Below are 21,491 nucleotides of genomic sequence, written 5' to 3' on the forward strand. Positions count from 1 at the left end.
AACAAGCTACCACTGTTACACATGACATTCATCCGTCACAACAATGCCCAGCCGCCTTCCTTCTGCCGCGTCTTTACATAATCTGGCTAATGTTCACTCTGTGTCGTGCACATTGTGTCCTCTGTGAGTGTCGGGTCAACGACCTCGTGTTGTTGTCACTGAACACTTATTGAGCAATATATATTCTGTATGTGTTTGTTCTCAAGATCAGGTGTCTTTTCAGTGTTACTTTGGGCTCGAAATGTGTCTTGGAAAAGAAGTTTAGCAGCTTTTAATGTTGACTATTTTGGATGGTCAAAAATGGGGATCAGTGTTTCCCAAAAAGACGTCCTCAAATGTCTTGTTTTGTATATAATAAAATATTCAGTTTACTGTCACAGAGGAGAGAACAAACTAGAACATATTCACATCTTTGTAGCTCTACTATAGAGCAGAAGTGAAAGAGGTACTCAGATCCACAGTGTAGAATACTCTGTTACAAGTAAAAGTACTGCATTCAAATCTTTATTTGAGTGCAAAAGTATTGGCATCGAAACGGCGTTTTTTTTTACGGAACGGATCTCTTTTTGCATGAATTAATCATATGCCTCTTTCGTGAGTTTGAATTTCAGAGCTCGTTACTTTGTCTCCAGTGTCTCTCTGAGTAAACACTCAGTCTGTTTTCAGTATCTCCTCCAGCTGTAGACTGTTGCCGTGGTGATGAGAAGTGTGTGTGTCAATCACCGGCCACTTCGTCTCACCGTTCAGGACGTAAACAAGCAGAGAGGAATGTGGGACACACACACACACGAATGGGAGCAAATCTGCGGCCGGCTTCAGGAAAATCTGTTGGAAAATCTGAAACTAGAAGAGTGGAGAATATTACAGTTTGTTTAAGGGCAATTTCAATATGTTTTTAACACGGTTTAGCATAAGCATGTATTTCCCATGCATTGGTATCTAACAAAAATCTAGGAAACTGGTCCAGTATTGAGCGAGTACACTGTAACAGGCAGCCACAAACCGGGCTGTAATGTAACCCTATAAAGCAAATCAGTTCAGCTTCAGTTTTCCGTCCACTAAAAGTTCTGTTTTTGCCACTGACAGGCTCAGATTATTATTCTAAGTGTCTGACAACATTATGGAAAGGATCCCTACAGAGACAGACCTTTTTGTTTAACCAGAAACAGCTCAGAAATCACAATCACCAAACCCACCAGGCTTCATGTAAATAATCAGTACTTTTAGCGTGCATAGAGCCAGCATATCTCCACATGTAAATGGGTGAATTAAGGGTTTATTTCAACCAAAACCAGAGTGGTGATTGTTGGAACAGTGGAAAGACGAACCAAAACGGCTTTTGAGCATTTTATTTTGTTTCTGTCCACTTTGAATGAAGTGTGTTTTACGACGATACAATTATTGTTGATTTAAATGGAGTCTGGTGGGTTTGGCGACACCTTTAGCCATTATTGAGCGGTTTCTGGTTTAAAAAAAGGATCTTACTCTTTCACTAAAAGGTCTATCTCTGTAGGGATCCTTTCCATACTGTTGTCAGACACTTAGAATAATAATCTCAGCCTGTCAGCGGCAAAAACAGAACTTTTAGTGGACGCAAATTGAGGTTGCGCAATTTCCTGTTAACATAACATTGCAGCTTGTTTGGTCTCGCTTTAAACTGGACCAATTTCAAAAACTGTTGTTCCAATGAGTCACTTAGACAAATAAACATGAAAAATAGGGTCCAGCTTAAAAAAAAATAAAAAAGTTACCGTTTAATACCTGCGGTGTTGCTGTCACACATGAAGAAAATGTTCAGACAAAGGTTCAAACGAACAGAGGATATCCTGACTTTACAAAACCCGTTTCAAATCGGTTCTGACTGAAATTCAAGCTGCTTCTTTCACCAGTGAGGGAAGTAAAAGTCTTACCAGGGGATAGACTTTAGGCGTGGTGACACTTTAACGACCGTGACCACAAACACACGAGCACACCCAGTGTGACATTGATGATCTGATATCAGCTGTGAGCAAACTGTGTTTCAGACATGTTTAGAAAAACACACACACACATACACACACACACACACACACACTGAAGTCTGCAGCAGAAAACTGGAGGGTGACATCCTCCGACTGAGTTGCATCAGCTGAGGCGGTACAAACGGCTGAGAGCCAGCATGTCATTGGCTCTTTCACTGTCCTGTCAGTCAAACTGTGCGAACTGCTTCTCTGCTGGCTGCCCTCCAGCTCTCAGCTCATAAAGTCAGTTAATAATAGCGGTGAAGTCATAAAACGCAGCATGTTTCCTTTCTCCCTCAAAATAACTTGGAAATAAAAACCGTCTGGTTGCATGTAAGATAATCCCCCCACTTTAAATGCAATGGTTTTATAATATACTAATAATAATAATAATGATTAAATGAGAACCAAATGTCAGCATATAATGGCGCTTTCTGGCTCTTTATTTGCGACACATGTTGGTATTTTCAGAAGAAGTTCGGCTGATCAGAGATTCATTTGCTTGTAAGTTTCTATGTAAGAAAAAAAGGTTTGAGGTATCTGAAAAATGGGGCACAGTTTTTAAGTTTAGCCAAAGTTTTTTAGACCTGCAAAACTGCTGAAAAGTTTGTAATCTGCTGCCAAAAAGTTTGATTGTGTCCAGTTAGATGGATGGATGAGAGGATTCCCTAAATGGCTCCGTCTAAGTTTAAACATACACCCGATTGTATCTGCGTTTGATGAAACGGTCTCCTGTGTAGCAGCAGAGTGGAGGTGACACACTGTTTTTGTTCAGATCAGCCGAGAGCGGCCGATACTGTGAACTGACAGCCTGTAGCAGTGAATGTATCCCGACAGGTTTTGTGCGGCACAGATGTCTGTCTGTGTTTCAAATATGAAGAAATGACAGCTAACCTGATTCTTTCAGCTGCTGGAATGATATGCTCACATAGCTAGTAGTCCTTACCTAGGTACTGTCAGGGCACGCCCTCATACTCTGCTTCTGACTGGCTAGTAGTCCTTACCTAGGTACTGTCAGGGCACGCCCTCAAACTCTGCTTCTGATTGGCTAGTAGTCCTTACCTAGGTACTGTCAGGGCACGCCCTCATACTCTGCTTCTGACTGGCTAGTAGTCCTTACCTAGGTACTGTCAGGGCACGCCCTCATACTCTGCTTCTGACTGGCTAGTAGTCCTTACCTAGGTACTGTCAGGGCACGCCCTCATACTCTGCTTCTGACTGGCTAGTAGTCCTTACCTAGGTACTGTCAGGGCACGCCCTCATACTCTGTTTCTGACTGGCTAGTAGTCCTTACCTAGCTACTGTCAGGGCACGCCCTCATACTCTGCTTCTGACTGGCTAGTAGTCCTTACCTAGCTACTGCGCATGTGCGACTCCCAACAAAGATGTAACAGAAGTGAGATTTCTCACTCTGTAGCTAAAACAGAGAGCTCAACACACAGGGTGAAAAGAGGAGCTGCAGCAATGTGTAGTGCGACAGAAATATGGTGTTTTGTGAAAATTAAACCATTCAGCTTTTATTTTGTTTGGGCCTTGTTGAATGAAGTTTTTAAAGCCAAAGCTTCTAATGAACGGCACAACAGCTGCCGGTGCGGTCGACATGTTTGTTGCCCTCTCTCAGGTGCAGCAGATATGTTAAGTACTGTATTAAGTGTTAAGTAGGTAGGTGGTAGGTTACACAGGGAAGAGTGAGAGTCCGAGTGGAGTCTGAAGTCACTGTGTGTGCGACTTAAGTGTGATTTATGCTTCTGCGTAAAATCTACGCCATGGCTACGTACGTGGAAACACGAACCTACGTCGGACCCTACGTCGTAGCCTGACGTGCACCTCTGACAAAATGTAACTACACGCCGCTCGGCCGTGGCTTGGTAGCGTTGCATCCCCCCCCCCCGACTCATGTCCTGGTTCTCCTTCTCCAGAAACAACATGAAATCAAGGAGAGGGTTAACTTCTCCTGCTCCAGAAGGAAGGGGAGAAAGAACAGGGGACACACTTTGTTTCTCTCACTAGGACTCTGGCGTCGCTACTCGCTCTGAAGCTAGTCGTCACTCTCTCAACCACACACTCCCCACACACTCACATAGGCATCGATTTCGGTGGGGGCGGTGGGGACGTTGGGTACGCGTACCTACCAGATTTTGTCATGAGTCATTTTGTACCCACCACTGTTTTGAAAACCTCGAGCTCAATTTAGAAAAAGTCCATAAGACATATAATTCTTGAGCGACAGATGCCAAAAAATCCACAACAATCTCTATCCCCACAGGGCAGGCGCGCACACACACACACACACACACACACACACACAGCCACTCTGCTGCTGCGCTGGCTGCACGCTTCTCTGTTCACTACACTGCCTGTCGGGACATTCTGCTTCACCAAATTTCTCACGGCCATATCTTGTAATGAACACTTAAGTCTGTCAAAAACCGAAATCTAAAACTAAACCGAAATCCAACGATTATATAAGTTATCTCACATTAGTGTTGTCTTCTTCTTCACATATTGGTCCTCATAACCACTGAAAACTGTCAAACAATCGAACCAGAAATGTGGTGATGATTGGTCGTTGTTTGGGTACATTAAACCACGTTAAGCTTTTTCACGTTATGACTTATAAACCCCATGAGAACCGTGGGGAGTCAACCCACAGCCGCTCCGCTGCCCTGTTGAAAATGTGACGCAGAAACGCTTAATGTCAGATAACGTCCATAATAATTGGACTTTGGGTTTGATCTTTTGACAGTTTTCAGTGGTTAAGAGGAACAATATGAGAGAGAAATTTGGTAATCATTGATCATTGTTTACGTAGCCTACATTAAACCACGTCTTTATTCATTAAGCTACACGACAGCGTCTTTCAAAACATGACCTGTGCGAAAGAGAAAAAAAAAATGAATGCGTCATTGTACCCAGCACTTCTGGAAATGTACTTCCGAATGAGTCTCTGTCCCCACCACATTTCAAACCAAACTGACGCCCGTGCACACACATGCAGGCTCGATGCACACACCAGCGCACAAGTATAAACTTCATGCCACTTACGTCGGCTACGGAGAAAGCTCTGCGTGGAGCCTCCGCAGAACCATAAAACAAGCTTTAAGTTCAATTTGAGTCTGAGTCTCAAACTCGAGTCCCCGTTTCGGAAGAAAGTCACCGTGTAGACTTCCTTAAGTATCCACAGATCCCGCCGTCCTTAAAACATTCATACATCATCAGCCTTCTGCAGAGTTTAACGGACCAAAAAAAATAATCAAAGACAGGAGCTCCCTGGGAGCTCACCTGGTTGAGTCTCAGTCCCAACCACTGCAGCCCGGGTTCGACTCCGACCCGCGGCACTTTGCTGCATGTCTTTGCTGCATTTCGGCCTCCCTCTCTCTCCCTTCTCCTGTCAAATCTTCAGCTGTACTAAATAAAAAGGCGAAAAAAGAAGCTGACAACAATTAAAACAGTTGAACAACTCAAAAGTGAAACAACATCAAGCTGTCGGTGCGACGAGCGTGCAGCCCTAGTGGAGGTCAGAGGTCACGTGAACGCTCCAGTCACCCGATAGTAAACAGAAATGCCTCTGAAAGGTGCAGTGACCTTCGGGTGAAACCTCGGCCTCCACGCCAGGTTGACTCTGCATAAACAGCTACGAAACAAGAGAATGGTCAACTGATGGATTCATACAGTTAGTCAGTGAGGCAGAAAACACCTGAAAACGTTGTGTTTTCTAGAATCACACAATGTCTTTTGTTTTGTTTCCAGGGTCAGGCATGTTTTGCTAACAATAGCACTGATGTGTTAACATGCTAGTGCTGTTGTTTGCATGTACAATAAGTGTGCTTACATGCTAAACATGTTAACATACCTGTACGCATGCTGACATGCTAAACTAGCAACTTTGTCCCCATAAGTGACAAGGATCTAAGGGCAGAAAAGCAATAGAAGAAAACGGTTTTGTTTTCTTAGGTTTTACATTTTAAATACCCTAAAAAGCGCCAATGCAGTTTATCAGATTGGATTCCCTCTGAATAGGGTTGGGTATCGTTTTTTTTTTTTTTTTTTTTTTCGATACCGGTGCTAAAACAATACTTTCAAAACGGTGCCGGTGCCTAAACGGTGCCTGAACCGATACTTTAAGAAAAATGTAAAAAAAAAAAGTTTATTAGTGCTGTCAGTTAAACGTGTTATTAACACAAACCCATTTTAACGGCGTAAATTTTTTTATCGCGAGATTAATGTTCTTTTTGGCCTAGCAAACTTTGTAGTTTTTTTTCACATGCTGTTGCAACAACTAGTAACGTTAGAAAAACTAACACACACTGGATCTAGCTAGACCGGAAACAAAACAACTTATTTGGGCTTGCGAGCCGGCCAAAGAGTAGTAGGCTAACGTTACGTTTTGAGTGGATGGCGAGCGCGAGACGCCGAAATGAATGCCAATAAGATTCTGAATGGAAAGTTTACTTTTAAAAAGTTGCCAAATGGTTCCATTGACAAGACCAAAGTGATCTGTGTGTTATGTCGTTGTGAACTGAGCTATCATCGCAGCACGTCCAGTCTGAAATACCACTTGATGGCCGAGCACACAGCTGATGCCAATTCTCTGCCCCCTCGTCAAAGCCAGGGGACAAAAGCACAAAGCAAGCCGATCCACTTTTCCATGTTGATAAGAGCATTAAATGAGAAAAAATAATTGGACAAAAAGAAATCAAGGGACATTTAGAATAGATAAAAATGTGCGATTAATTGTGAGTTAACTATGACAATAATGCGATTAATTACGATTAAATATTTTAATCGTTTGACAGCACTAATGTTTATATTTAAAAAAGAAAAAAGGAGCACAAAACGGCAGTTGCCGACATTAAAGAACGGCTTGTTTATTGCTAAGGCCATATGGTCAAAATTAAATGATTTATTAAAAATGTAATAACTTATAGCAATAACTTATTTAACTAGTACATAACTGGTAAACGACAAAAACAACCACTAGATGGAAAAAGGGTATTTTACAATAACTTTGAATGCACCATGAGGCTGGCGAGTTTCAAGTGAACGCACCGTCTGTGTTGTTTTTCCAACAGCGGCAGCTGCGGACTGTTACGTCCCGGTGTTGGAATCCTCTACAGGGAAATAAAGTCACACCGTTTAACGTTAGCTGTCAGCATTTTAACCGTGTTTAATCCAGCTGCTAGCTAACGGTAGGCTAACGTTACCTGCTGCCAAGTATAGTGTTAACTAGCGTCACGTGCAGCGATGCTTCTGTTTCCGCCAACGTCTGTTTCGGAGCATCAGAGAGCAGCGCTGGCATTTCAGTAGCACCGAAATGAGGCACCGAAATTCACGTTACTATTCGGTCCGGTAGACACCGGTCGTTAATTCAATTCAATTTTATTTATAGTATCAAATCATAACAAGAGTTATCTCGAGACACTTTACAGATAGAGTAGGTCTATACCACACTCTATAATTTACAAAGACCCAACCATTCCAGTAATTCCCCCAAGAGCAAGCATTAGCAGTGGCTAATGCGACAGTGGCGAGGAAAAACTCCCTTTTAGGAAGAAACCTCCGACAGACCCAGCTCTTGGTAGGCGGTGTCTGACGGTGCCGGTTCGGGATGTGATGAACAGTGGCAATAATAGTCACAAAGATAATGGAACAGTGACTACAAATGGTAGTTGTAGTAGTTCATGTCATAACAGGGCACTGAAGGGCGTTACAGGATGTAGCATGGCACAGCACAGCACGGGTGGGCGTAGCAAGAAGCAGACACTTGGCAGGACGCAGCCGGACACTGCAGGGCATTGCAGAGTGTTCAACCACACTGACATCTCCAACCAAGATCGTGGTGCCACCCTAATCCAAGGGAATATTCTGGGCGGGAAAAGAAACATAAGGACTCCAGGGAGTGAACTCCCCAGAGCTAGGTTAGTAACAAGCATTTCTGGGGCAAGGATGCACACAAATGGAAACAAATGGAAAGAGAGAGGAGAGAGCAGCTCAGTGTGTCACAGGAAGGAAGGAACTTCCCCTGTAGTCTAGAACTATAATAGCATAACTTAAGGCACCGGTGCCGTATAAGCACCGGGTTTCGGTACCCAACCCAACTTCTGAATAAATACAATCTTTAAATTAAGGGGATTTAAGGGTTTAAACAGCAACAGAACAGAGTTGCTTACATGGCAACAGACTTTTTTTTATTTTTTATTTCCCCGATGAGTGGAGTTAGTGAGCTCAGACACGTGAATACAAAAACAAATCAGAGATATTTTCATCTTTTAGTGGACCAAAGTGAATCCTGATATTCACATGTATTTATTTCGGAGTTTTGGTGACATTCACAAATGACATTATAAAGAATGTTTTTCAGTGAGCAGTAAAAAAATCTTGAGAAGATACAAACAGAGAGTTTAAACTGAGCAAATACACTGTACGTGGCATCGTTTGGAGAAAATTGTGCTTCTTTGTGCACATTAACCTCGCAGTTATTTTACATTCAGATGGAGCTCAGTGCATTATGACAAAACATCTAAAAAAAGTCCCCATGTTGATAAGAAACTGCCTGGCAAACACCTTATTAACAGTTTGTTTTAAAACGTCACGGTAAGAGTTCAAAGTTCATCTGTTTACGTGGCAACAAGTTGAAAATGTCTTCACACCAGGAGCCTGCGTCATGAAGTTCAACTTAGTCTCTGAACTGAGCTTAAAGGAGACCTATTATCAACCGTTTTAGGTTCATACTGAGTTATGTATTTTGTGTTTTCTACTAGAACATGTTTACATGCTTTAAAGGAGCTCTAAGCGATGTGATGCGTTTTTTAGGCTACAACATTTTTTTGTCACATACAGCAAACATCTCACTATCAGCTAGCTGCCTTTCCACTGGCCAGGCCAACCTGCACCACCAAACATAAACAGTGTTCCAGCGTTCCAGCCAATAACTGACAAGAAGGATTTGGGGATGGGGGTTGGGGGGGGTTAGTGAGCGGAAGCCTGGAAGGGAGGGCGAGGGGACGGGATGAGGAGGAGGGAGGGGCGAGCTAGCCTCGTTTTGTTTGAAAATACTTCGAACGTCAGCAAGAAGTGCCGTCACCCAACATCGCTTAGAGCACCTTTAACCCTCTGAGGACGAAAGACGCACCCGCGCGTCCAAACAATGTTTGACAAAACTTCGACAAAAAAATTTCACGCATTTATTTACTATTTTAATCATATATAACCTATAAGACTTTGGTAGATTAATTTCAAGCACCGAAACAATTTGTGCAACACGTCATAAGTTAAGGTTCGTTTTCGAAAGAGATTTGAGGAATTTCAAAAAGTGAACATCAACGTTTTAAATTATCTCTATACACAATGCTCTAGAATGTTCTATGGGAAAACAGTCAAACCACGAACGCTGTGCAACCAGTAACGCCGTGCTTGAGCTATGTTACTGGTTACTGGTTGCACGCTGTTCGTGGTTCGACTGGTCAGACTGTTCTCCCAAGATGGCGCCTGCCTGTATACCGAATGGTACTGTCTTTCTAAACTATCTTTTTTTAAAGATTATTTTTTTTGGGGCTTTTCCCTTTATTTGAAAGTGGATAGACATGAAAGGGGGAGAGAGATGGGGGATGACACCAACATGGGGCGAACGCTCTTACTGGGTGAGCTAGAGGCTGCCCTAAACTATCTCTTTAATAAACTGTCTGTACACTTACAACGTTCTCAATGCTTCGGTTTACATGTAGGGACCCTCATTATGCTACCGTGGAAGTGTGGTGATACTTTGAGCCTTGTTAGTGGTATAGAAATAGCGATTTCTTTTTACTTTACCCGTGCCCCGACGACTAGCGTTAGAAGCTAATTAGCGGATCGCGCTAAAACTGGTCACATTCGATTAGCATGAAAACAAATCCCAGAGAACGGTCGGACTCTGTACCCATGTGTTATTAACCCCTAGGTTCATTTTGCACCGGAATTGTCCTTTAAGCTCAAAGATAGCTGGATAACTTTGTGACACAGGCCCCTGGTTGGAGTTCAAAGTTCATGATCAGTTTTCATGGCAGTAAGTTGGAAAGCTTCTCCTACCTGGAGCTGGGATTGAGACATCCAGATTCCTGACAAAATTAAAGCTTTGACCTGACAAGATTAGAAGATTGAAGTAAGCGAGAGGAATGCTTTGTCTTTGTGCACTGAACAGAGAGCGTCCTCGGCTCTCCCGTCCTCGCGACACAGCTTATGACCTCCCCGATTGTGACGGAGACCAGATTTCATCCTGAGAGTCCGAGTCGTCCGGTCTGAACCCGGATTTCCTGGACCAGGCTTCGGCACGTGAATAGGCTCCGTTGATGTCGGCCAGCCGGGCGTAGGAGTAGTCTCGACGCTCGGGGAAGTGAGCGACGGCCGCGCTGCGACACGCCCGTACGAAGTGAAGCAGCAGGCTGGCTGACAGCAGAGAGGCCAGGGTGGAGGTGATCAACAGCCAGGAACGCCTGAGGAGAGACGGACGGGGTTGGACAAAAACATGGAGAAAAGAGTTTAACTCTCTGAGGTCTAAGGGCATTTTTCACATTTCTTTTTAAATGGACCTTTTAAGGGTATTTGCATATAACTGATCCCTATGTGTTCTATATCAAAACGTTCAGAACAAACTCAGCTTTCTGTAAAGTGAGGCCCAAACTTGTTGAAAAGCAACGTGTAAAGAGATAATTTGGCCCTCTCGTTGAAAAACTGTGTGGCTTCCCAGATCCTTATTTCCGCCTTCCCCTTCTCACCTGTGATTCCCTTTCTAACCTCTGATTAGCACACATACACACAGGTGCGCAGGTGATGTAGCGAACAAACCTACCACACACACACACACACACACACACACACACACACACTCTATACACACAATACACGCATGCAGCACACGTCTTAATTGACTACAACATTGACTACTTACTGATGTGCGTACCGTTGTACTACGCAATGTTGATAAATGGGGCCCCTGGAGTTTGTTTCCCAAAAATCTGCCTACCCCAGCTTTAAGTTACTGTGGGTTGCATTTAATAAAGCTGATTAGAAACACAGTGTACACTTACTGTATATAGAACTGCTGTGCTCTTCTACATGCCATGTAGGAAATCAGATTACTGCAGAAAGCCGGCTGTAATCTTATTACACACTGTAAGTGCATGTTAACTCAGAGCGTCTCACTGATAGATCATGCACTGCATCTCTGAAGCAGAAAACTCACTGTTATATATGAATTTCAATTCCCATATGCATCATGAAATTAATATTTCATGATGCATATCATTTGTTACGGACTTTGTCTTCGCACGTTAACAGCATACCTAGTTTTCTTTGTCTGGAAGTAAGAGAGGAGGAGAGAGAGAGAGAGAGAGAGAGAGGGAGAGAGAGAGAGAGGGGGAGAGAGAGAGAGAGAGAGAGAGAGAGAGAGAGAGAGAGAGAGAGAGAGAGAGAGACAGAGAGAGAGAGAGAGAGAGAGAGAGAGAGAGAGAGAGAGAGGGAGAGGGAGAGAGAGAGTTTTCCATTTGCTTATATACAAGCTGTTATATATTATAAAAAACATAAACCCAATGCTATTGATCCACCTCAATGCCTTAACATTAGTTTTTGCAAATCTTTGGTTATTATTTTCGCACATTTTCCTTATACTGTGAAAAATGTCATTTTTAACAATACACAGCTCTTACCATTTTAAAAACATACATTTTTACAGATTTTAATTGTAAATTTCTATTTTACATTTATGATTCTTGACTTTTGCAGTACTTTTTTTCCCCTCTCCCTTACTGCTTTTATTGTAACGCGACGTCACGCACCAAAACACCGAGGCAAACAAACTCCTCGTCTGTGAAAAGGTACTTGGAAATAAACCGGATTCTGAAAAACACAAGAAAATGTGGTCAAGCTGTCTTGGTTCATCTTTCCAATGTTCCTACAATCACCACTCTGGTTTGGTTGAAATAAACCCTTAATTCACCATTTACATGTGGAGATATGCTGGCTCTATACACGCTAAAAGTCCTGATTATTTACATGGAGTCTGGTGGGTTTGGTGATGGTGATTTCGGGGCTGTTTCATGTTAAACTAAAAGGATCTTACTCTTTAACTAAGAGGTCTAACTCTGTAGGGATCCTTTCATAATGTTGTCAGACACTTAGAATAATAATCTGAGCCTGTCAGTGGCAATAACAGAACTTTTAGTGGACGCTAACTGACTTTGCACAAATGCCCAGAGTAATTACACTGAAGCCTGTAACGTGACTGCCGACTGCAGCCGTCTGGCTCAATACTGGACCAATTTTTAAAATGTTGTTCCCATCAGTCATAAAGGCCCAAATCGGATTTTTTTTTGGGGTCAAGTGACCAGGTCAGACAGTAGTGTGAACACTCAAATCTTGCCGAGATCTGATTTTTTCAAATCAGATTTAGACCACTTCCATATGTGGTCCTGAATCATCAAAACATCTGAAAGTTTTGAATAAACTGCGTCTCTGTGAAGCTATTCACAACGCAGTCCCGCCACTCCAGGCTTCGTCTCTGCATCCACACAGACCAATGTAGTGAATTTACAGCACTAAGCCTGCAAAAGGCCAATAATTGGCTCTCTTTCTCTTCATTCTTCTCCTCCTCAGCACCTGCTCATTAATGTCACGGCTGCCATTACACAAACATATTGAAATAAAAGCCAAAATGCTCACTTCCTCCATAACCTCCCTAACTTTAGTGCAACAGCGCGCTGCGTCTGATGTCATTGTTGCGCATGTGGGTCAGTTCGAAACCGCAAACAGTTCACACTGGAATCTGATATAGGCCACATTATAAAAGGTAATGTGAACAGCCAAACGAAAAATCGGATCTGAGCAAATGATTACATTTCATGGTTTAGAGGTAAAAACACAGTCCCCTCCTCCATCTGTGACCAGGGTACATCTTCACAAAGCACTCTCCAGAAACCATAGCAACAGCACAATTCCTAACTTGCATGTGAAAGGTAAAGAGGCTAATTAATGCGTCCCGTCCTTAGTGTCGGCCTTGTTTACATTTAAAAGAGAGACGAGAAGCCAAAGGCAGGTCTGCGCTGCTTCGCTCTGTGTTTTCTTTTAATTAGTTCAACTGGACTTCATTAATCAGAGCAGAAGACAGAACCGTTGTGTTCAGAGATGTGATTATTCCTTGTTAAATATCTCACGTCAAACTGTGAATTATAGCACTGCGGTTTGGGATTTCTCATCATCTCGCATAAACCTTCGCTCAAAATTAGATTTAGAGCATATGACATATTTTTATAAATGACTCGGCGGGTTTAGCTTTAAGTCACAGTGACAGAAAGCAGACTAACGATGTGTGTTTGAGCCTACATCAACACTAATGCGTTTTAATTATTGAACGGCGTTCTGAGATACAGAGAATACTTTGGAGAAAGAACAACAACGGTGAAAAGTCAGAGCAGGGATGTATTAGATTGGAGCGAGGACGAGGTGGAACTGTTACTGAAAGCTCAAAGTCAAAGTCAAGTTTATTTCATCCATAAAAATGGAAATTACAGTGCTCATACCCACGTAATACAATACAATAAATACAATATAATACAATACATAAATACCATACAAAATGTATAAAAATGTACGTTTAAAGTGCTTGTTGTGCTGTCTGATAGTCTGAGGTATAAAAGAGAGAGCATACCGCTTAGTTCGTCTCACGGGAGGCCTCAGCCTATCACTACGTTCCCTAACTCTGCCCGTCAAATTACCATGAAGAGGGTGACCCGGATCCCTCGTTATTTTCTGTGTCATTTTTGCCAGACGGTCATCATATACTTGATCCACTGTATTTAACTCTCCTACCATTTTTCCAGCCCTTTTAGTCACTATCAATCCTGGCCTTCTCGGTTATCCCAGCATTGCCACCCCAACCCACCACACAGTAACTCCAAACACTACATATCGCTGACATAAAAAACATTCTCTTTTCAAATGTCTCCGTTTTAGGGGCTCGGAAACACCGCAGTAGTGTGGACGTAAGACGTAAACGTAGCTAAAGATATTCGTTTTTTAACCAAAACGTAGTGTGTAGATGTAGCCTTAGCTAGTCAGAGAACACACACACGACAAAAGGTTGAATAGTGACCGTGGCTTTCACCCGTGTTGGCTGTGTGGCGTTCCTGTGGACAAGTGTGTGTGTGCGTCATATATAGGGTATCCTGGCGTACCAGAGGCCCCCCTTCATATACATGCACCCCCTGGGAAAGCGTGGCCAGTTTTTCCAAATGTTCCCGTTTTAGGGGCTCGGAATAGCCGCAGTAGTGTGGACGCGTGGCGTACACGTAGCAAAAGATTTTTGTTTTTAAAGTAAAAACGTTGTCGTGTAGATGTAGCCTCCGATGTTGAACATTTGGCTGGCAGATGGAACAATTTTACACCTCAGCTCACAACAGTTTCTCCATCTTTGCATCTGCCAAGTGTCCATCACATGAAGAAAATACTAAAGACACAAGAAATATACCTTTAAACCATTTTCTTTCAGTTCTGTTTTCATTTTCTCGCTCTATAGTTCACAATCAGCAACACATGTCTAATGTGTTCTAGTCATACTGAGAGCCAAAACATGTTGAAACCGCAAAACTGCGACCCATTTCTGAAGGTGAGGGTTTATTGAACGGCCGTGAAAGATGGACAGCGGAGGTGAAAAGGTGAGAGGTCACGTGACTCGACCTTTGACACTTACTCTGTCAGATGAGGCTGCTCTCTGTGAGCTTCTTCATCTCGTCTCCACAATGTAAACATCTGTTTGGCAAGACAGTGTTCAGCTGTGGAGAGAAGAAGAAGAGTTCAATCATAGTCTTAAAGTGCCCATATTATGAAAAAAACACGTTTTCTGGGATTTGGGGTGTTATTTTGTGTCTCTGGTGCTTCCACACGCATACAAACTTGAAAAAAAACCCCATCCATGCTGTTTTGAGTGAGATACGGTTTCTGAATGTGTCCTGCCTTCAGTCAATGGGTGAGCTGTTCAAAATCGGCATGGCCGTCTACGTCATCGGCCGAAACATTTGGTGTGCGCTAACCACTTTAGCTAATACCACATCAGCTAGCTGTTTCTCCAACTTCGGTCAGTACAAGGCACGATTAGCTGGGAGACTTCTTCTAAACGAGGACGCACTTCCACCTTTGCGTGGAATATCTGCAGACGAGGGACACGTAAGTAGTTCTATAGTGTTGTAGCAGTGTTCTGCCATTGAGAACAAGGTGGCTAACCGCTAGCAGCGCTAGCTTCTGGCTAGTAGTCGCTTCGGTGTGTTCCGAGGCACTTTTTGGACCTCGGGGTCCGACTGATCAGTCCGACTGCCTTTTCTGCCGACGGTCAGCTGTTGGGTTGGTGTGTCAGGGGCTTTAGAGACCTAAACATTTAATAAATATAGCAACAATGAATACCTTTCTGCTTACAGCCTTTCTAATATAAATCCATATTTTTTTGGTGTTATTAAATATTACTCATGCAAGATTTTATATATTATGAGCTTTCCCTAATGACACAACATATTTATACATCTACATTTTTTTGTATCTCAGTTAAACATAATTGAAACAAAATGAGGAACTGAAGCCAATTTAAGTGATCCCGAAATTAGTTTGAGGTAATAGTACACTGACCGTACAAAAGAGTCATTTTAAGAAAAAGATTTTCAAGTTGAAGTCAGCACTCATTACTAATTTGTGCGAACAACTGATTAAAGAAATAGTTTGACATTTTGGGAACTGTCTCTCATGTCCGTAAGTACGAAGAGGGAGCCGGGAGGTCGTTTAGTCGACATGTTAATACAGAGGAAGATCTGTCGTTTGTTGGATTTGTTCTGCATGGTGCACTGCTCGTATCGACTCCACTCAGAGTCTCTTTGTTTACTATAGAACAGAAACGGATGAACAGTAGATGAGTAACATTTCCAGTCCTCCCAGTTGAGGCGATACAGTGCCGTTCTGTTTGGAAGTGTTTTTACTTCTGCTCTGTGCAAACAGTCAAACATTTGCTAAAACACACACGCACTTCAACACTTTCTAAAGGCGCTGACACACCGAGCCGATAATCCGCCATTGGACAGTCTGGCGAGGTCAGTGACTCGAGTCTGTTCGGTGTGTTCCGTACCGTCGTCCGGGGCGGGCACTGCCGGCAGTCAGACTCAAAAGACCCATCTGATTGGTAGAGAGCTAACCAGGAAACGGGGAGCGGGATGAGCGTGACTAGAGTCTCTCAAAATCTGACGAAAATCTTCTAAACTGACCTTTGTTGATCTGAAATGAAGACAGATTCAGCAACTGCACGGCCTATTTCTCTCTTAAAATGTTTTCAGAAACACGTTTCGGTGAACTATTTTAGTTCAATATGAGATCGTATTCTGAACGAGACGCCATGACAGTCTGTCTTTGAATTTCCAGAGAAACCAGACCCACGTGACGCGTTCGTCCAATCAGCTGCCGGTGTTCATTTTTGGCCGACAATACAGATTAGCGCCTGCTGTTACGGAGACGTATTACGTCTCGTCTCTTTGGTGTGTTCTGAGGCACTTTTGACCAACTCGGGGAGACTGATCAGTCACGCTGCCTTGTCTGCCAACGGTCGTCTGGTCGGTGTGTCTGCAGCTTAAGACACACACAAGTTTGTAGGACTGTCCTTAATTTAAGAAATTCTTAGTTGACTAAAACTCATATTTTGTCGATTAGTTGATTCAAAACTCAGATCTGTAAAACTGAGTTTCTGCACAAAGAATCACGCAAAAGCAACACTTTAAATCTTGTGTTTATCAGAGATGTGGTCAATAGTTTCTTAGAAACCCAACAAGTACAGGATTGGAGGTTGATGGAAAAGCCTGTAGCAGACAATAACGTATTGAAATATCCAATATCAGATCAGTGTATCTATGGAAGGGAAGAAGAGGAAGCAGTTGACATGCTGCAGGTAGACAAAACACACCTTTCACTCAGCTGGATGAATGAATGAAGACAATCATTCTTTCATCCTGTTTAAAGTAATAACCACCGTGTGATTCGTGAGTGTAAATGTGTAGAGCAGCAAACATTCACCGATTAATCAATTAGTTGTCAACTATTGTTGGCCAACTATTTTCAGGGTTCTTGCAAGGTTTTAGAAAGTCATATTTAAGACATTTTTAAGACATTTTAAGACCATAAAGATTGAAATTTAAGACCTACACGACACATTACCAAAAACATATTCAAATCAAAGACATTCTGAAAAGAAAATCATTTTTTGTGCGACTCCAGCGCCTTCACACCCAGAGTCCCTAATTGAATATTTTTTTTTTTTTTTACAAAGTTTGCAGCGAGCCTCGTACCTGGAGCTGGGTACCTACCGCTTGTAACCAACAGCGGAAATCGCTGTGATCTAGCCATGTCTCGTTAAAAGTACACTTTCCACACGTAGGCCTAGCCAAACTTTAACAAACTCTGAGGAGACGCAGATGTATTTCGCGGGATCAGGGGATTTGTTGTTTTCTCACCGCGTACGTACCAACACCAATATCCCCCAGAAAGAACTACAACACACCGACCCAACGTTCTGAGGGCAGCGTTCTGCTGGTTTTGTTACAGAGCAAAGACTCTAGAGCTCCGCTTTGTAGGCTACGACTCCATACTTTCTCTTTGTAGGCTACGACTCCATACTTCTCTTTGTAGGCTACGACTCCATACTTTCTCTTTGTAGGCTACGACTCCATACTTCTCTTTGTAGGCTACGACTCCATACTTCTCTTTGTAGGCTACGACTCCATACTTTCTCTTTGTAGGCTACGACTCCATACTTCTCTTTGTAGGTTACGACTCCATACTTCTCTTTGTAGGCTACGACTCCATACTTCTCTTTGTAGGCTACGACTCCATACTTTTTATTTGTAGGCTACGACTCTATACTTTTTCTTTGTAGGCTACGACTCCATACTTTCTGCGGCAAGCATTTCTGGGAATGAATAAGGGTAGAACCTCTTTTAGACCTGACTAAATGAAATTTATGAAAGTAAGTTCAGAATTTTAGACTTTTTAAGACCCCGCGGGAACCCTGTATTTTGATAATCGATTAATCGGTTTCTCTGATGTCAGCTTTGTTAAATATGTTGTAGTTTCTTCTCTCCTCTGTGACCGTAAACAATATCTTTGAGTTGTAGACAAAACGAGACATTTGAGGACGTCATCTTGGGCTTTTTGGGAAAACACTGATCCACACTTTTCACCATTTTCTGACATTTTACGGCCAAAACAACTAACCCTTTAATCGACCAAAATAATCGGCAGATTAAATGATAAATGAAAATAATTTTTTAGTTGCAGCCCTAGGAATTTGTGCGTGTGTGTACCTCTGTGTAAGGTGTAGTTGGTCTCTCCTTGCAGCATGGCGTTGCAGCTTCCTGTCTGCGGGTCACATGGACACAGGTCGTCACAGCGACACGCCTGAGCGCAGGACGGCCCGAAGAAACCCAGAGGACACACTGACACAGAGACACACATTAAACATGTGAAAAGGAAGTGAAGCGATGTTTTTTTTTTTTTTTTTTTTTTTACAATTGAAATAAAAAACCCCAAAAATCTTCACAACCAAGGGAATGAATAAATGAATAAATGAATAATTACATTTTTTTTTCAATGAGGTCATTCAAATTTAAACTCAAACTTGTTTGGATAAAGACACATTTGGTGCGATGTGGTGTAACTGCTGATGTAGTTCTACCTTGTTCACAGGTGTCGCCGTGGAAACCAGAGGGGCAGGCGCAGCGTCCGTGGACGGGGTCGCAGGAACCGCCGTTAAAACAGGCACAGGTTTGATTGCAGCCGTCACCATAGAAACCCGGGAGGCACTCTGTAAGTAAGAGGAGAAATCAATAAGTGTGCACTTGTATCCTGGTTATGATTAGGTTGTTCAGGAGTATCTGGGTTATCTGTTGCAGATGTAAACATCATGAATGGTTTCTCCGTTCCCTCAGGGTTGAAATGACTCGCTAGAAAAGGCGATCCTGTGATTTGCCGCAGGGTTGTGCGGCGGTGGGAGTGTCACTGAAATAGATCTCGACATTTCTGAGCGCGCTTGAAGGCAGCTTCATTTCCCGGAGACAGAGAGAAAGAAAAAAAGACGGAGGGACGGAGGAAACGGGCAGTTCCGTGCTTGCGTTTGGTGTTTTAAAACGTACTTGTGGCAGCGATAGAGGCAGTGATTTCCTGTTTCCTGTACGGGACTCTCACACCGCCTCAAAACACACCGACAAGTCTGATCCACGGTTACATGACTGCCGCTGAGTGACATTGGGTTGCGTTTCTATAAATGTTGAATCGGTCTGTGGTCGGGTTAGCTCAGTTGGTAGAGCAGGCGCACATGTATAGGGGTTTACTCCTCAGCGCAGCGGCCACGGGTTCGACTCCGGCCTGCCCTCTCTCCCCCTGTCATGTCTTCATCTGTCCTGTGGAAATAAAGGCCTAAAAATGCCCAAAAAATAATTAGGTTTCAGACTAAATGAACTACCCGTGTGTGTGTGTGTGTGTGTGTGTGTGTGTTTACCTTGGCTGCAGTTCTTTCCTCTCCATCCAGCATCACAGACACAACCGCCTGCAACACAGAGGACACAGACAAAAAGACTTGAAATATACCCAATGAGTCAACTTTACCCTAATAACATAACTTAGAATTAACGCCTTGCGGTTGTTTGCCTCCGCCAACCCGTCATGTCTGTCCAGACTTATAATTTATATGTAGTGAAGACTTTGAAGTAATTTAATATAAGATATTAAGTGTATTTTTTTGGCAAAAAACGGATGCTTGGCACACCTCCACATCCTTAACCTGGCAGCACAGAAGATCCAAACAATCACCACAGTTTTAAGATCAGTGTCACCAATTCAGTATCCGACCAAATGTCTTCCCTTCTGTTCCTGAGTTATGGCGTTGACTAACGGCCAGGAAAGTGTTTTTGGATAAAAAAAAAAATTGCCATTGCTTCATAATTTTATCCTATTAAACACTCATTTGGGTGAAATGTTGTCATAATTAGCGTATACATTCTTGAGTTATAGCCAAAAATGCATTTTGTGAGGTCTAATCAGTTCATTCTTGAGTCCAAGTGGATTTTTGTGCCAAATTTGAAGAAATTCCCTCCAGGGGTTCCTAAAATATAGCGTGGATGGACGGACAACCCAAAAACATAATGCCTCCGGCCACGGCTGTCACATGAAAAATAACCCTGGTTTTCGTCCACATGTACACTTACCGGCAGTGCAGACACCGTGAGGGCCGCAGGCCGGCGGCTGACACACCAGAGAGTCACATTCTTTACCCTCCCAGCCCTGATGACACCGGCAGCGTCCGTCCACACAGTCTCCGTGGCCGTTGCAGTTTTCCGGCTGGCAGCGCCGCTGGTGAACACACAAGACGGTGGAGACGGGCCGAGCACAGCGCCACCTGTTGTCTGGAACGCTGGTAGGGGAAGATGAACGGTGAAGAGCATCAGACGACAGATCCAGAGCACCTGAGCTCCAAAAATCTATTAGATCTTTCTCATAAATCACATCTGTCATTGACTCAATTATGTGCAAATAAAATTCCGGTTTTTGCCCTTATTCCGAAAAAGACAACATTCCTCTAAGCTGTTTGCATGGCTAATGACAGTGAATATTTCACTAAAAGGATTTCCTCTTTCATTCCTTCAACCAGCTTCTTGAAAAAGGTCAGCTCACATCCAAAAACCTGTTGATATCCAAGTCTTTGATGATGTTTAAAAGTAGCTGTTTCTCTCCTTCTTTTCCTTCTGGCCGTGGATCTCTACCGCAGCCCTGCAAACTGTCGGCTGGCTGGTTTGTGTAGAGTAACCATAGCAACGCACAGAGCTGACCGTAAGCCGTAAACAGGCAAGAGGCCGTGAACTGTCACAAACTGCGGTAAAAAGCCTGATTGAGACGCAGATTCTGAATGTGCTGTATACATGTCCAAGGAATGCTTCAAAAACTGAATAACACATAGCATAAGCATATCACACGTCTTAATCGGCAATGCTTAATTTGGAAAAAGGCCAAACGGAATATGCTGTTTAAATGACCTGTATTACATTCAGAATGTTGTCATATTCGGAATAATAGTGGAATATTAGTGTGTGTGTGATTGTACTCATTGTAACATTTCATGTTAGAGAATAAAAAGGCCTTATATAAAGTACAGAGTGGAAGGGTTAATTGGCTAACCAGTGATCAGAGGGGTAGCTGGCCAATGAGCCGTCAGTCACATAGGTGGAAGACCCGCCTCCGTCCAGATTGATGGCATTGATGACTCCGTAGCTCTTCAGTAACTTAGCCACCTCCCACAGATTCATACTGAACAGACACGCAAAGTAACAAGACATGAAGTGCAGACTGAAATGGAAAAGCTGGAGACAAACACTGTGTTCAGAAATATGTTGAGTACTTCTAGTTGTTTGACAGACAAAAAGAGACACAAAAAAAAAACAAGCTCCC

At 43.0% G+C, this 21,491-nt stretch overlaps 1 protein-coding gene across 2 annotated transcripts in view; it reads right to left on the reverse strand.

Annotated features, from left to right (window-relative positions):
* Window positions 1–8,259: 8,259 nt before the first annotated feature.
* nagpa (N-acetylglucosamine-1-phosphodiester alpha-N-acetylglucosaminidase) overlaps window positions 8,260–21,491 on the reverse strand; it is a 35,304-nt gene continuing 22,072 nt past the window's right edge. Inside the window, exons 6-12 of one of the 2 annotated variants that reach the window (XM_078252027.1) lie at window positions 21,222–21,350; window positions 20,255–20,460; window positions 19,549–19,596; window positions 18,727–18,855; window positions 18,356–18,487; window positions 14,719–14,800; window positions 8,260–10,468 (exon numbers count right to left, since the gene is read on the reverse strand). In XM_078252027.1, the coding sequence (XP_078108153.1) occupies window positions 10,213–10,468; window positions 14,719–14,800; window positions 18,356–18,487; window positions 18,727–18,855; window positions 19,549–19,596; window positions 20,255–20,460; window positions 21,222–21,350 (982 nt within the window). In that variant the 3' untranslated portion in view covers window positions 8,260–10,212. The remainder of the gene's footprint in view (window positions 10,469–14,718; window positions 14,801–18,355; window positions 18,488–18,726; window positions 18,856–19,548; window positions 19,597–20,254; window positions 20,461–21,221; window positions 21,351–21,491) is intronic. The other variant, XM_078252028.1, reaches the window with a different exon arrangement.

The sequence above is a fragment of the Sander vitreus genome, chromosome 6, assembly GCF_031162955.1.
Source record: "Sander vitreus isolate 19-12246 chromosome 6, sanVit1, whole genome shotgun sequence".
Classification (NCBI taxonomy): Eukaryota; Metazoa; Chordata; class Actinopteri; order Perciformes; family Percidae; genus Sander; species Sander vitreus.